A 16,054-nucleotide genomic window follows, 5' to 3' on the forward strand; every position below is an offset into this window, starting at 1 on the left:
AAGACACCTGTCCACAGAAGCAATCAATCAATCAGATTCCAAACTCTCCACCATGGCCAAGACCAAAGAGCTCTCCAAGGATGTCAGGGACAAGATTGTAGACCGACACAAGGCTGGAATGGGCTACAAGACCATTGCCAAGCAGCTTGGTGAGAAGGTGACAACAGTTGGTGCGATTATTCGCAAATGGAAGAAACACAAAAGAACTGTCAATCTCCCTCAGCCTGGGGCTCCATGCAAAATCTCACCTCGTGGAGTTGCAATGATCATGAGAACGGTGAGGAACAGGCCAGAACTACACGGGAGGATCTTTTCAATGATTTCAAGGCAGCTGGGACCATAGTCACCAAGAAAACAATTGGTAACACACTACGCCCTGCTCAAGAAAGCACATATACATGCCCGTCTGAAGTTTGCCAATGAACATCTGAATGATTCAGAGGACAACTGGGTGAAAGTGTCGTGGTCAGATGAGACCAAAATGGAGCTCTTTGGCATCAACTCAACTCGCCGTGTTTGGAGGAGGATGAATGCTGCCTATGACCCCAAGAACACCATCCCCACCGTCAAACATGGAGGTGGAAACATTATGCTTTGGGGGTGTTTTTCTGCTAAGGGGACAGGACAACTTCACCGCATCAAAGGGACGATGGACGGGGCCATGTACCGTCAAATCGTGGGTGAGAACCTCCTTCTCTCAGCCACGGCATTGAAAATGGGTCGTGGATGGGTATTCCAGCATGACAATGACCCAAATCACACGGCCAAGGCAACAAAGGAGTGGCTCAAGAAGAAGCACATTAAGGTCCTGGAGTGGCCTAGCCAGTCTCCAGACCTTAATCCCATAGAAAATCTGTGGAGGGAGCTGAAGGTTCGAGTTGCCAAACGGCAGCCTCGAAACCTTAATGACTTGGAGAAGATCTGCAAAGAGGAGTGGGACAAAATCCCTCCTGAGATGTGTGCAAACCTGGTGGCCAACTACAAGAAACGTCTGACCTCTGTGATTGCCAACAAGGGTTTTTCCACCAAGTACTAAGTCATGTTTTGCAGAGGGGTCAAATACATATTTCCCTTACTGAAATGCCAATCAACTTATAACATTTTTGACATGCGTTTTTCTGGATTTTGTTGTTGTTATTCTGTCTCTCACTGTTCAACTAAACCTATCATTAAAATTATAGACTGATCATTTGTTCGTCAGTGGGCAAACGTACAAAATCAGCAGGGGATCAAATACTTTTTTCCCTCACTGTGTCACCCCAACCGTTGGGAAAGAACCATCTGAGGACCCAATTAAAACCATCACCTTGCCATACATAGCGGGGGTCACCAAAAAGATTTCCAAAATCAGGACAAACACAAGATCCAGGTACGTTCAACACAGTACGTAAAATTAGTGATTTTATCCCATCTGTAAAGGATGTGATCCCTGACATGCAATACCCCGGTGTCTACAAACTAAGTTGTGTCTGCGGCAGTAGTTACATTGGGGAAACTAAGCGACATGTCTCGGACCGTGTTCGTGAACATAAGGCAGATCTGAAACACGGTAGGACCAATACCTCAGCCGCGGCTGATCATTATTTTAATGCGGTGGGCACACGTGAAATAGATTTTGCCAAGACGAAGGTACTCTGCAAGCCCACTGGCTATCGACAAAGATTCGTTCATGAAGCCATCCAGATATATAAACACAGACACAATTTCAACCGAGAAGATGGGTACAAAACTGAGCAATCATTGGAAGGACGTTATTAACCAGTTTAGGTCATAACTGGCTGTGATGTTCCTATCCTACCTACCTATGTCAGCAGTTGTTTTGGACTCTCCGAGTCACACTTGAAGTGACCGTGAATGTCACTGTGTGGTGCCGCGCTTACAAAGTCACGGCTGATCATGTGCTGGCATTACGTGTAGCCCGCTTTCCTGCGTAGTACCACCGGCCCTAGCGGGGCTTGAGGGAGTGCTGGTCAGGGCGGAGGCACCGCGGTGCGGTGTGCGGTGCGGGCTCCCGGTGAGGGAGCGAGAGGGGGCGTCAGCCAGCACAGGGTTACGTTGGGGCACGATACGCCGGTTGACCGGCCGACACGTGACCGGGTGATATTTGAGGGGGGCCACCGGTGGACGGGGGCCGCTGGGCGGTCACGTGGTATAGAAGAGCTCTCGGGGAGCCTTCGGGAAAGAGCCGGAGAGATCTAGAAGGTGGGCGGGGCGAGGGGCGGAGCCGGCCCCAGCCCAGGGGGGACATAACGGGGTCCCCCCCCCGTGAGGGGCTCGGGGTTCTTCGTGTTGCTGGTGATGAAGATCCACGCCGGGTAAAAGAAGCCTCTAGCCACGTGGTCCGGGACCCAGCTTGTGGTCCGGGCCGGGATAGCGAACCGTGTCTAGTGCTCCCGTAGCGTGGCGAGATTGGCATTCAACACCAACGTGTAGGTTGTGTTATGTTATGTTGAGTTGGTGAAACAAATAGTGTTACTCCCAAGACTCACGACACATTCACTAACACAGCCAACCTTTAGGTGTGTTTGTAAATGGCGGCTTGCCACTGCGTCGTAGCCGAGCTTGGCCCTCGCCGTGCTCACATTTACATTTACAAGCACATCTCTCTCTCCCACTCGCTCCCTCCCGCTCGCTCTCTCCCTCTCGCTCTCTCCCTCTCGCTCGCTCTCTCCCTCTTGCTCGCTCCCTCCTGCTCGCTCCCTCCCACTCGCTACCTCCCGCTCGCTCTCTCCTGCTCGCTCTCTCCCGCTCTCTCCCTCCCGCTCGCTCCCACTCGCTCCCTCCCGCTCGCTCTCTCTTGCTCGCTCCCTTCCGTTCGCTCCCTCCCGCTCTCTCCCTTCCGCTCTCTCTCCCGCTCGCTCCATCCCGCTCCCTCCCGCTCGCTCCCTCCTGCTCGCTCCCTCCCGCTCGCTCCATCCCGCTCTCTGTCTCCCGCTCGCTCCCTCCCGCTCGCTCCCTCCTGCTCGCTCCCTCCCGCTCGCTCCATCCCGCTCTCTGTCTCCCGCTCGCTCCCTCCCGCTCGCTCCCTCCCGCTCGCTCCATCCCGCTCTCTCCCGCTCGCTCCCTCCCGCTCGCTCCCTCCCGCTCGCTCTCTCCCGCTCTCTGTCTCCCGCTCACTCCCACATTAACATTGTCTGCCCCGCCCATCTCTAAACCTTAATAAACAGCCTGCCTCAGCAGATTTCCCCTCTTTTTCACCTGAAGACGATTGCTTGTGTCGCGATCGAAGCGGAAAGACCCAAACAATATAATTCTAGTTATTATAATAACATAATAACAGTTATTATAATAACAACATAATAACAATTATTATAATAACAATATAAGAATAGTTATTATAATAACAACATAATAACAAATACTATAACAACAATATAAGAATAGTTATTATAACAATATGATGACAGTTATTATAATAACAATATAATAACAGTTATTATAATAACAATATAACAACAGTGATTATAATAACAATATAATAATAGTTATTATAATAACAATATGACAGTTATTATAATAACAACATAATAACAGTTATTATAATAACGATATCATAACAGTTATTATAACAACAATATGATAACAGTTATTATAATAACAATATAATAGTTATTATAATAACAACATACTAACAGTTATTATAATTGTTACCACGTGGTTGTTGCTGTAGCTGTTTCGTAAGCGACGTCGTTCCATGTCACCGTGCGGCTGTTTGGCTCTCGAGTAGTCGTCTCGAACAGCGGTGCGGCACAACCCAACAACACAACACAACAACACAACACAACAACACAACACAACCCAACACAACAACACAACAACCCAACACAACAACACAAGAACCCAACACAACAACCCAACACAAAAACACAACACAACACAACAACCCAACACAACACAACAACACAACACAACCCAACACAACAACACAATACAACAACACCACACAACAACAACACAACAACACAATAACACAACACAACAACACAACACCACAACACAACACCACAGCAACAAACACAACACAACAACACAACACAACAACACAACCCAACACAACACAACAACACAACCCAACACAATAACACAACACAACAACACAACCCAACACAACAACACAACACAACAACACAACAACACAACACAACAACACAACAACACAACACAAAACAACACAACCCAACAACACAACACAACAACACAACAACACAACACAACAACACAACAACACAACAACACAACACAACAACACAACACGCACAACAACAAACACAACACAACAACACAACACCACAGCAACACAACAACACAACAACAACACAACACAACAACACAACAACACAACAACAACACAACACAACGACACAACACAACAACACAACAACACAACAACACAACAACACCCCAACACAACAACCCAACACAACAACACAACAACACAACCCAACCCAACAACACAACACAACAACACAACAACACAACAACCCAACACAACAACACAACAACCCAACACAACAACACAACAACACAACACAACAACACAACAACACAACACAACAACACAACAACCCAACACAACAACACAACACAACAACCCAACAACACAACAACACAACAACACAACACAACACCACCACAACAACACAACACAACAACACAACAACCCAACACAACACCCCAACACAACAACACCCCAACACAACAACAACCCAACACAACACAACAACACAACAACACAACACAACAACACAACAACACAACAACACAACACCCCAACACAACAACCCCCACACCCCCCGCTGTTCACCATACGAGGCCACCACGTGGACCATGACACTCAGCGCAGTTTCTAAACAGCCGCACGGAATAATCGAAGGTCCCGCGTGAATAATCGATAATCGATTAGTTGAGCAGGCAGCAATCGATTTCACCCACCCCGCCCCTCCCCCCCCCCGAGCCCCTTTGTTAACCTCCCCTCGCCACGTGGCACACGTCTGCCCCCCTCCCCCTCCACAAACCTCCCCCTAGCCCCCCACAAATCTACCCCTCGCCCCCCCCCCCACAAACCTCCCCCTCGCCCCCCCCACAAACTTCCCCCCCCACAAACTTCCCCCCCCCCACAAACGCCCCCCCCCACAAACCTCCCCCTCGCCCCCCCCCCACAAACCTCCCTCTCACCCCCCCCCCACAAACCTCCCTCTCACCCCCCCCACCAAATTTGCTTCCATCTCGAACCTCTCCACGCGTCGTCGCCGTTCCTATGACCGGGGCCCCCCGCCCCCACTGCGGGTCACAGCCCCAGGGCCCCCGCGTGCCTCCACCTCGTCCACCTCGTCCACCTCGTCCACCCCCTCCCCCACTGCAGGTCACAGCCCCAGGGCCCCCGCGTGCCTCCACCTGGTCCACCTCGTCCACCTCGTCCACCTCCCCCACCCTGCAGGTTACAGCCCTAGGGCCCCCGCGTGCCTCCACCTCGTCCACCTCGTCCACCTCGTCCACCTCCCCCACCCTGCAGGTTACAGCCCTAGGGCCCCCGCGTGCCTCCGCCTCGTCCGCCTCGTCCACCTCGTCCACCCTGCGGGTCACAGCCCTAGGGCCCCCGCGTGCCTCCACCTCGTCCACCTCGTCCGCCTCGTCCACCCTGCAGGTCACAGCCCCAGGGCCCCCGCGTGCCTCCACCTCGTCCACCTCGTCCACCTCGTCCACCCCCTCCCCCACTGTGGGTCACAGCCCCAGGGCCGCCGCGTGCCTCCACCTCGTCCACCTCGTCCACCTCGTCCACCCCCTCCCCCACTGTGGGTCACAGCCCCAGGGCCGCCGCGTGCCTCCACCTCGTCCACCTCGTCCACCTCGTCCACCTCCCCCACCCTGCGGGTTACAGCCCCAGGGCCGCCGCGTGCCTCCACCTCGTCCACCTCGTCCACCTCGTCCACCCTGCGGGTCACAGCCCCAGGGCCCCCGCGTGCCTCCACCTCGTCCACCTCGTCCACCTCGTCCACCCTGCGGGTCACAGCCCCAGGGCCCCCGCGTGCCTCCACCTCGTCCACCTCGTCCACCTCGTCCACCCCCTCCCCCACTGTGGGTCACAGCCCCAGGGCCGCCGCGTGCCTCCTCGCCTTAAGCCGCAGGTCTGCGATGCTTGATGTCTTCGTCTTCGCAGCAGCGGCGGCAGCAGCGGCGGCAGCGGCAGACGAGGAGGTGGACGAGGAGGAGGAGGAGGCGGTGGAGGACGACGAGGCGGTGGGATGGGAGCGGTGAGGTTCCAGGAGGAGCCCCCGATCAGCAGGACCCCCGATCCCCGCTGGGCACGTGGCATCCCCTTCATCAATCGCCGGTGCTCGCAGAGTCGGGAGGTGCACGTGGGGGTGGTGCTGGTGCTGGTGGTGGTGCTGGTGGTGTGGCGATGTGTGGTGGTGGTGGTGTGGCGATGTGTGGTGCGTTTGGCTCTCCTGCTCGTGTTGTTGGTGGTGGTGGTGGTGTTGGTGGTGGTGTGGGTGGTGGTGGTGATGGAGGTGAGGATGGGAGTGAGGAGGAGGAGGTGGTGGAGGAGGTGGAGGAGGTGGAGGGAAGAGCACGTATGGAGGATGAGTGCCTTGCAGAGTTGCATGCGTGGAGATCCCTTCCATTTGGACCTACGAAATGACACCATCATCAGCATCAGCAGCATCAGCAACCTCATCAGCAACATCATCAGCAACATCATCAGTCACATTAGCAGCAGTAGCAGCAGCTTCATCATAATCACCAATATCATCATCAGGAGTTGCTGCTGGAACAGCCTTATTAAATATCATCAATAAACATCATCAGCAGCATCATCATCAGTAGCAGGGAAATCAGCAGCAGAAGCAGCATCATAATAATAATCAGCATCAGCAGCAGGATAGTCATCACCAATATCACTGCTAATGCAACGTCCTTGTTAAATATAATCATCAGCAGCAGCAGCAGCTTAATCATAATAATAATCATCATCAGCAGCAGCAGCACCACCTGCTGATGCAAGATCCTCATTTAAAAAAAAATCATCATCAGCTTCATGATGATGATGATGATCTGTTGTGGGGTTTAGGGATTTAGGGCATCAGAGATGAGGGGTCGAGGTGGGGGGCAGTGGTGAAGGGGGGGTTGGGATCAGGTACAGCAGGGTGATCGTGGGGATCAGACACTTCCGGGGGAGCAGGGGTTCAGAGGATTCGGGGGTTCAGGACTTTAGGGGGATCAGGAGGGATCGAGGGGGGAGGGAGGGGGGGATCAGGGGGGGGGAGGGAGGGGGGTTCAGTGGATTCGGGGGTTCAGGACTTTAGGGGGATCAGGAGGGATCAAGAGGGGAGGGAGGGGGATCAGGGAGGGAGGGAGGGGGTTCAGTGGTATCGGGGGTTCAGGACTTTAGGGGGATTAGGAGGGATCAAGGGGGGAGGGAGGGGGCAGGGAGGGGGGTTCAGAACTTTAGGTGGATTAGGAGGGATCAAGGGGGGAGGGAGGGGGGATCAGGGGGGGGCAGGGAGGGGGGTTCAGGACTTTAGGGGGATCAGGGGGGGAGGGGGTTCAGTGGATTCGGGGGTTCAGGACTTTAGGGGGATCAGGAGGGATCAAGGGGGGAGGAAGGGGGGATCAGGGGGGAGGGAGGGGGGTGCAGTGGTATCGGGGGTTCAGGACTTTAGGGGGATCAGGAGGGATCAAGGGGGGAGGGAGGCGGGGGGGTGCCCACCTGCTGGAAGGGGAGGCGCAGTGAGTTGATGCTGAGGTAGGGGGCCACGTGACAGGCGTCCAGGTGAGAGCTCGCGCTGAAGAACACACCTGGCGGAGGGCACGCGGCCAATCAGGAGGCAGCCTTCGTGAGCCGGGACGCAAATGAGCCGGCCAATCAGCGAGCCGGACAATTAGCGAGCCGGACAATCAGCGAGCCGGCCAATTAGCGAGCCGGACAATCAGCGAGCCGGACAATTAGCCAGCCGGACAATTAGCCAGCCGGCCAATCAGCGAGCCGGACAATTAGCGAGCCGGCCAATCAGCGAGCCGGACAATTAGCGAGCCGACCAATTTGCGAGCGGAACAATTAGCAAGCCGACCAATTAGCGAGCTGGTCAATTAGTGAGCCGGCCAACTAGCGATCCGACCAATTAGCGAGCCGACCAATTTGCGAGCCGACCAATTAGCGAGCTGGTCAATTAGTGAGCCGGCCAATTAGCGATCCGACCAATTAGCGAGCCGACCAATTTGCGAGCCGACCAATTAGCGAGCCGACCAATTAACGAGCCGGCCAATTAGCGAGCCGGTCAATTAGCGAGCCGACCAATTAGCGAGCTGACCAATTAGCGAGCCGACCAATTAGCGAACCGACCAATTAGCCAGCCGACCAATTAGCGAGCCGGCCAATTAGCGGGACCGATTAGTCGGCACGTGAGTGCCTTAGCGGTGAGCCAATGGGTCAGAGCTTTGGTCGACGGGTCGAATCGCTGACCGCGCCGTCTAGGAGATGTTGACTACTGCGCCTGGTGGTATGCAGGTGGTCGTGGGTTCGATCCCGACCCCGACGATGCCTGCTGCTGTATATTTGGAGTGAGTTGGTGAGTTGGTGAGTTGGTGAGTCAGTGGGCGAGTAGGTGAGTTGGTGAGAAAATTGCCATTCACCCTCTGGCCTCGCTCTGCCCGTCTAACCTGCAGGTTCTGAGCAAGTGGGTGAGTGGATGAATGAGTGAGTAGGTGAATAAGTGAGTTGGTAAGTGGGGTGATTGAGTGGGTGAGCAGATGAGTTTTTGATTTGGAAAGTTGGTGAGTGAGTGAGTGAGTAGGTGAGCTGGCGCGTGAGTACGTGAGTTTGTGAGTAGGTGAGTGAGTTGATGAGTTGGTGAGTAGGTAAATTGGTGAGTAAGTAGGTGAGTTGGTGATTAGGCGAGTTGTTGAGTGAGTAGGTGAGTTCATGAGTTGGTGAATCGTTGAGTTGGTGAGCGAGTAGGTGAATTGGTGAGTTGGTGAGTGAGTTGATGAATTGGTGAGTAGGTGAGCTGGTGAGTGAGTCGGTGATTTGGTGAGTGAGCGGGTGAGTAGGTGAGTTGGTGAGAAAATTGCCATTCACCCTCCGGCCTCGCTCTGCCCGTCTAACCTGCAGGTTCTGAGCAAGTGGGTGAGTGGATGAGTGAGTGAGTAGGTGAATAGGTGAGTTGGTAAGTGGGGTGATTGAGTGGGTGAGCAGATGAGTTTGTGATTTGGAGAGTTGATGAGTGAGTGGGTGAGTTGATGAGTAGGTGAATTGGTGATTAGGCGAATTGATGAGTGAGTAGGTGAGTTGGTGAGTGAGTAGGTGAATTGGTGATTAGGCAAGTTGGTGAGTGAGTAGAAGAGTTGATGAGTGAGTAGGTGAATTGGTGATTAGGCGAATTGGTGAGTGAGTAGGTGAGTTGATGAGTTGGTGAGTAGTTAAGTTGGTGAATGAGTAGGTAATTGGTGAGATGGTGAGTACGTGAGTGAGTAGGTCAATTAGTGAGTAGGCGAGTTGGTGAGTGAGTAGGTGAATTGGTGATTAGGCGAATTGGTGAGTGAGTAGGTGAGTTGATGAGATGGAGAGTAGTTAAGTTGGTGAGTGAGTAGGTGAATTGGTGAGTAAGTGAGTGAGTAGGTCAATTAGTGAGTAGGCGAGTTGGTGAGTGAGTAGGTGAGTTGAGGGAGTTATTGAGTTGGTGATTAGTCGAGTTGGTGAGTACGTGAATTGGTGAGGTGAGTTGGTGAGCAAGTTGGTTAGTTGGTGAGCAGTTGAGTTGATGAGCGAGTAGGTGAATTGGTGAGGTGAGTTGGTGAGTGAATAGGTGAGTTGGTGATAAGGTGAGTTGATGAGTGAGTAGATGAATTGGTGAGAAGGTGAGTTGGTGATTGAATAGGTGAGTTGGTGATAAGGTGAATTGGTGAGTGAGTAAGTTGGTGAGTGAGTTAGCGATCAAATTGTCCATTGACCCAGCTAGTTTGGTTGATTTTCCACTTTGCATATAAGGGGTGCTACCATAGAGCCCCGCGCATGACACGCGCATTACAACTGTACATTATAATTACTCATTATAGTTAATAAATTACCAATACATTGATTATTATGTTATTATTAATACAGGGACTCCACTACATTCAACTTACAGAATTTCAGAGATACGACCAAACCTGCTCCGTATGTCCAGTTGCCTGTTCGGACTGAGAGTCGTAAGTTCAACCACTGTGCAATAGATGGCGGTGGTGGCATCTACATCTATATAACTTGAAGAACCAGTGGCATCTACATCTGCAGGAGATGAAGAACCAGTGGCATCTACATCTGCAGAACGTGAAGAACCAGTGGCATCTACGTCTACAGAACGTGAGAACCAGTGGCATCTACATCTGCAGAATATGAGGAACCAGTGGCATCTACATCTATAGAACGTGAAGAACCAGTGGCATCAACATCTGCAGAACATGAAGAACCAGTGGCATCTACATCTATAGAACATGAAGAACCAGTGGCATCAACATCTGCAGAACATGAAGAACCAGTGGCATCTACATCTACAGAACATGAAGAATCAGTGGCATCTACATCTGCAGGACATGAAGAACCAGTGGCATCTACATCTGCAGAACGTGAAGAACCATGGCATCTACGTCTACAGAACGTGAAGAGCCAGCGGCATCTACATCTGCAGAACGTGAAGAAACAGTAGCATCTACATAACGTGAAGAACCAGCGGCATCTTCATCTGCAGAACGTGAAGAACCAGTGGCATCTACATCTGCAGAACGCGAAGAACCAGTGGCATCTACATCTACAGAACATGAAGAACCAGTGCATCTACATCTGCAGAACATGAAGAACCAGTGGCATCTACATCTACAGAACATTAAGAACCAGTGGCATCTACATCTGCAGTACATGAAGAACCAGCGGCATCTACATTTGCAGAACGTGAAGAACCAGTTGCATCTACATCTGCAGAAAGTGAAAAACCAGTGACATCTACATCTGCAGAACGTGAAGAACTAGTGGCATCTACATCTACAGAACATGAAGAACCAGCGGCATCTGCATGTGCAGAACGTGAAGAACCAGTGGCATCTACATCTGCAGAACATGAAGAACCAGCGGAATCTACATCTGCAGAACGTGAAGAACCAGTGCCATCTACATCTGCAGAACGTGAAGAACCAGTGGCATCTACATCTACAGAACGTGAAGAACCAGTGGGATCTACATCTACAGAACATGAAGAACCAGCGGCATCTACATCTGCAGAACGTGAAGAACCAGTGGCATCTACATCTGCAGAACGTGAAGAACAAGTGGCATCTACATCTGCAGAACGTGAAGAACCAGTGGCATCTACATCTGCAGAACGTGAAGAACCAGTGGCATCTACATCTACAGAACATGAAGAACCAGTGGCATCTACAGAACATGAAGAACCAGCGGCATCTACATCTGCAGAACGTGAAGAACCAGCGGCATCTACATCTACAGAACATGAAGAACCAGCGGCATCTACATCTGCAGAACGTGAAGAACCAGTGGCATCTACATCTGCAGAACGTGAAGAACCAGTGGCATCTACATCTGTAGAACGTGAAGAACCAGTGGCGTCAGCATCTGCAGAACGTGAAGAACCAGTGACATCTACATATACAGAACATGAAGAACAAGTGGCATCTACATCTGCAGAACGTGAAGAACCAGTGGCATCTACATCTGCAGAACGTGAAGAACCAGTGGCATCTACATCTACAGAACGTGAAGAACCAGTGACATCTACATCTGCAGAACATGAAGAACCAGTGGCATCTACATCTACAGAACATGAAGAACCAGTGGCATCTACAGAACATGAAGAACCAGCGGCATCTACATCTGCAGAACGTGAAGAACCAGCGGCATCTACATCTGAAGAACGTGAAGAACCAGTGGCATCTACATCTACAGAACATGAAGAACCAGTGGCATCTACAGAACATGAAGAACCAGTGGCATCTACATCTGCAGAACGTGAAGAACGAGTGGCATCTACATCTACAGAACATGAAGAAGCAATGGCATCTACATCTACAGAACATGAAGAACCAGCGGCATCTACATCTGCAGAACGTGAAGAACCAGTGGCATCTACATCTGCAGAACGTGAAGAACCAGTGGCATCTACATCTGCAGAACGTGAAGAACCAGTGGCATCTACATCTGCAAAACGTGAAGAACCAGTGGCATCTACATCTACAGGACGTGAAGAACCAGTGGCATCTACATCTGCAGGACGTGAAGAACCAGTGGCATCTACATCTACAGAACGTGAAGAACCAGTGGCATTTACATCTACAAAACATGAAGAACCAGCGGCATCTGCATCTGCAGAACGTGAAGAACCAGTGGCATCTACATCTGCAGAACGTGAAGAAACAGTGGCATCTACATCTACAGAACATGAAGAACCAGTGGCATCTACATCTACAGAACGTGAAGAACCAGTGGCATCTACATCTACAGAACGCGAAGAACCAGTGGCATCTACATCTGCAGAACGTGAAGAACCAGTGGCATCTACATCTGCAGAACGTGAAGGACCAGTGGCATCTACATCTGCAGAACGTGAAGAACCAGTGGCATCTACATCTACAGGACGTGAAGAACCAGTGGCATCTACATCTACAAAACATGAAGAACCAGCCGCATCTACATCTACAGAACATGAAGAACCAGTGGCATCTGGCTCTCGCGTAAACATTATTTTATAATGTAAACAAAACGTTGCTCTTCTTGACCAATGGGTTTTAAGGATGGTGGCAATTGTTGGTTTTATTAAACGATGCCTTTAAAACTGAAAACTACTTACCTGCAGTACCTCTGTAAATGCACTATCGAAAAAAATAACGTACACCCCTCCGTCAAATCGTCTTCAGTCTCAGTGTGGATTCATGAACGCACTTTGTAAGCAGTGCATAAAATAGTACGCGTTTTCACTGCGCTGTTCATATTGTCACAAGCGTTTATACCATTGTTACTCTACAGAGTAGTGGGTCGCCGCTCCTCTCATCCGCATTGATACGAGCGGTAAGTGGGGACTACGGCTTAACTGCAAAAACAACCTATCGGCACAGCATTATCAAACAGGAGGAATCAACGTTGCAACGCATCTCATCCGTTAAACATCTACACGTCATGGGATTGCCATCGATTGATCCTGGCTGCAGACATCGCTAGTTCACAATCAATAAATGAAGACGTTAGAGCAGTCTCGCTGTATCACGTAAACCGCTCTGACAAATAAAGGACTTGAGTCGTGTAGGCAGTTCGATCAGCGCTTGGATGAGGCTCGTTATGATCCTGCCCATACACGAGCATGGAGCGCACTCCCTTGCTCAGCTCGCGTGCGCATTCGTCCTCGCTTGGGTCGCGGCGGGACACCGGAGCGATCCGAAGCCAGGGCGGGTCGCTGCGTTTACGTGCGCGGTGGGACGAGGTCGTCAAACATAAATGAGCATTAACATTACGAGACCTCCTTTGCCAGAAACAAGATATAGGAATAGGTTTTTACCCTTTTAACTGGCACAAAAAACTGACACCATTATTCAAGGCATCATGTTTGCAATGACCACAACACAAGCAGTCAAAATGCAAACAAAAAAGACAACTCTGATGATAATAATATGCACTGTCTCGGGTGTGGACCAATCAAATTCAATAAAATAATAAAATACATATAAAACAATTAAAAAATTCTCACGACGTTTCGACCCATAACACAAACGGTCGTCATCAGGTGTTTGCGTTATGGTCGAAACGTCGTGAGAATTTTTATTGTTTCAAATATATTTTATTATTTTGTTGATCCCCTTCAACGTGACTTTACCGAAAGAGCTAAGAATATAAATTAGTTAATTGCGATTTTGACTTCCGCTTATTCGTGACCCCGGGCTACCGCCATGAGCTTCACCTGCAGAACGTGAAGAACCAGCGGCATCTACATCCACAGCACAACTTTTAAAGCCATCTCCCCCTCCCTCCCGTGTTTAGAGCACGTGCCGCACAACGTGTTTCGAGTCGACGGGAGCAAATTCGCGACTTGGGAACGGATCGGGCTGAGGAACACAGAACTCTGGAAGGTAACTCGGTTCGTAAGTCGACGAGTCCCCCGTATGTTAATGAGACTAGTTGTTTCGGCGAATCTGCTGCTGCGTTGGCAGTAGCAGCAGCAGCGAATCACAATCGGCGATCATTTATTTGCTTATTTCATTTACGTAATTAACTAAAAACAGCTCAACGGGTCCGTCCATGGCTTCGCGATCGCCGTGTTGTGTCGCAAGACGCTCCTCCACCCGACAGCGGCCGGACGAGGCGAGCGTCGTCGCCGTGAGCACGTGACGAGTGTCGTCACCGTGAGCACGTGACGAGCGTCGTCACCGTGAACACGTGACGAGCGTCGTCACCGTGAACACGTGACGAGCGTCGTCACCGTGAACACGTGATGAGTGTCGTCACTGTGAACACGTGACGAGCGTCGTCACTGTGAACACGTGATGAGTGTCGTCACTGTGATCACGTGATGAGTGTCGTCACTGTGATCACGTGATGAGTGTCGTCACTGTGAACACGTGACGAGCGTCGTCATCGTGAACACGTGACGAGCGTCGTCACTGTGAACACGTGACGAGTGTCGTCACTGTGAACACGTGACGAGTGTCGTCACCGTGATCACGTGACGAGTGTCGTCACCGTGATCACGTGATGAGTGTCGTCATCGTGAACACGTGACGAGCGTCGTCACTGTGAACACGTGACAAGTGTCGTCACCGTGATCACGTGACGAGTGTCGTCACCGTGATCACGTGACGAGTGTCGTCACTGTGAACACGTGACGAGCGTCGTCACTGTGAACACGTGATGAGTGTCGTCACCGTGAACACGTGACGATCGTCGTCACCGTGAACACGTGACGAGTGTCGTCACTGTGATCACGTGACGAGTGTCGTAACCGTGATCACGTGACGAGTGTCGTCACCGTGATCACGTGACGAGTGTCGTCACCGTGATCACGTGACGAGTGTCGTCACTGTGATCACATGACGAGTGTCGTCACTGTGATCACGTGACGAGCGTCGTCACCGTGATCACGTGACGAGCGTCGTCACCGTGAACACGTGACGAGTGTCGTCACCGTGAACACGTGACGAGTGTCGTCACCGTGAACACGTGACGAGTGTCGTCACTGTGAACACGTGACGAGTGTCGTCACCGCGAACACGTGACGAGTGTCGTCACCGTGATCACGTGACGAGCGTCGTCACCGTGAACACGTGACGAGAGTCGTCACTGTGAACACGTGACGAGTATCGTCACCGTGAACACGTGACGAGCGTCGTCACTGTGAACACGTGACGAGTGTCGTCACGTGTTCACGTGACGACACTCGTCACTGTGAACACGTGACGAGCGTCGTCACCGTGAACACGTGACGAGGCGAGAGTCGTCACCATGAACACGTGACAAGCGTCGTCACCGTGATCACGTGACGAGTGTCGTCACCGTGAACACGTGACGAGCGTCGTCACGTGTTCACAGTGACGACGCTCGTCACCGTGAACACGTGATGAGTGTCGTCACTGTGAACACGTGACGAGTGTCGTCACCATGAACACGTGACGAGTGTCGTCACCGTGAACACGTGATGAGTGTCGTCACTGTGAACACGTGACGAGCGTCGTCACCATGAACACGTGACGAGCGTCGTCACCGTGATCACGTGATGAGTGTCGTCACTGTGAACACGTGACGAGTGTCGTCACTGTGAACACGTGACGAGAGTCGTCACTGTGAACACGTGACGAGTGTCGTCACCGTGAACACGTGACGAGCGTCGTCACCGTGAACACGTGACGAGTGTCGTCACTGTGAACACGTGACGAGGCGAGAGTCGTCACTGTGAACACGTGACGAGCGTCGTCACTGTGATCACGTGACGAGTGTCGTCACTGTGAACACGTGACGAGTGTCGTCACTGTGAACACGTGACGAGCGTCGTCACCGTGAACACGTGACGAGTGTCGTCACTGTGAA

The 16,054-nt window shown here is 51.5% G+C and overlaps 1 protein-coding gene across 1 annotated transcript in view; it reads right to left on the reverse strand.

Moving 5' to 3' along the window:
• Positions 1-5,793: 5,793 nt before the first annotated feature.
• Positions 5,794-16,054, reverse strand: part of LOC116957889 (uncharacterized) — a 52,936-nt gene continuing 42,675 nt past the window's right edge. The window contains exons 4-5 of the mRNA XM_076064711.1: positions 7,709-7,797; positions 5,794-6,629 (exon numbers count right to left, since the gene is read on the reverse strand). Of these exons, the coding sequence (XP_075920826.1) occupies positions 6,081-6,629; positions 7,709-7,797 (638 nt within the window). The 3' untranslated portion in view covers positions 5,794-6,080. The remainder of the gene's footprint in view (positions 6,630-7,708; positions 7,798-16,054) is intronic.

Source organism: Petromyzon marinus, unplaced genomic scaffold, assembly GCF_048934315.1.
Source record: "Petromyzon marinus isolate PM22_M1 ecotype Great Lakes invasive population unplaced genomic scaffold, UKy_Petmar_22M1.pri1.0 PM_Scaffold_62, whole genome shotgun sequence".
Lineage (NCBI taxonomy): Eukaryota > Metazoa > Chordata > Hyperoartia > Petromyzontiformes > Petromyzontidae > Petromyzon > Petromyzon marinus.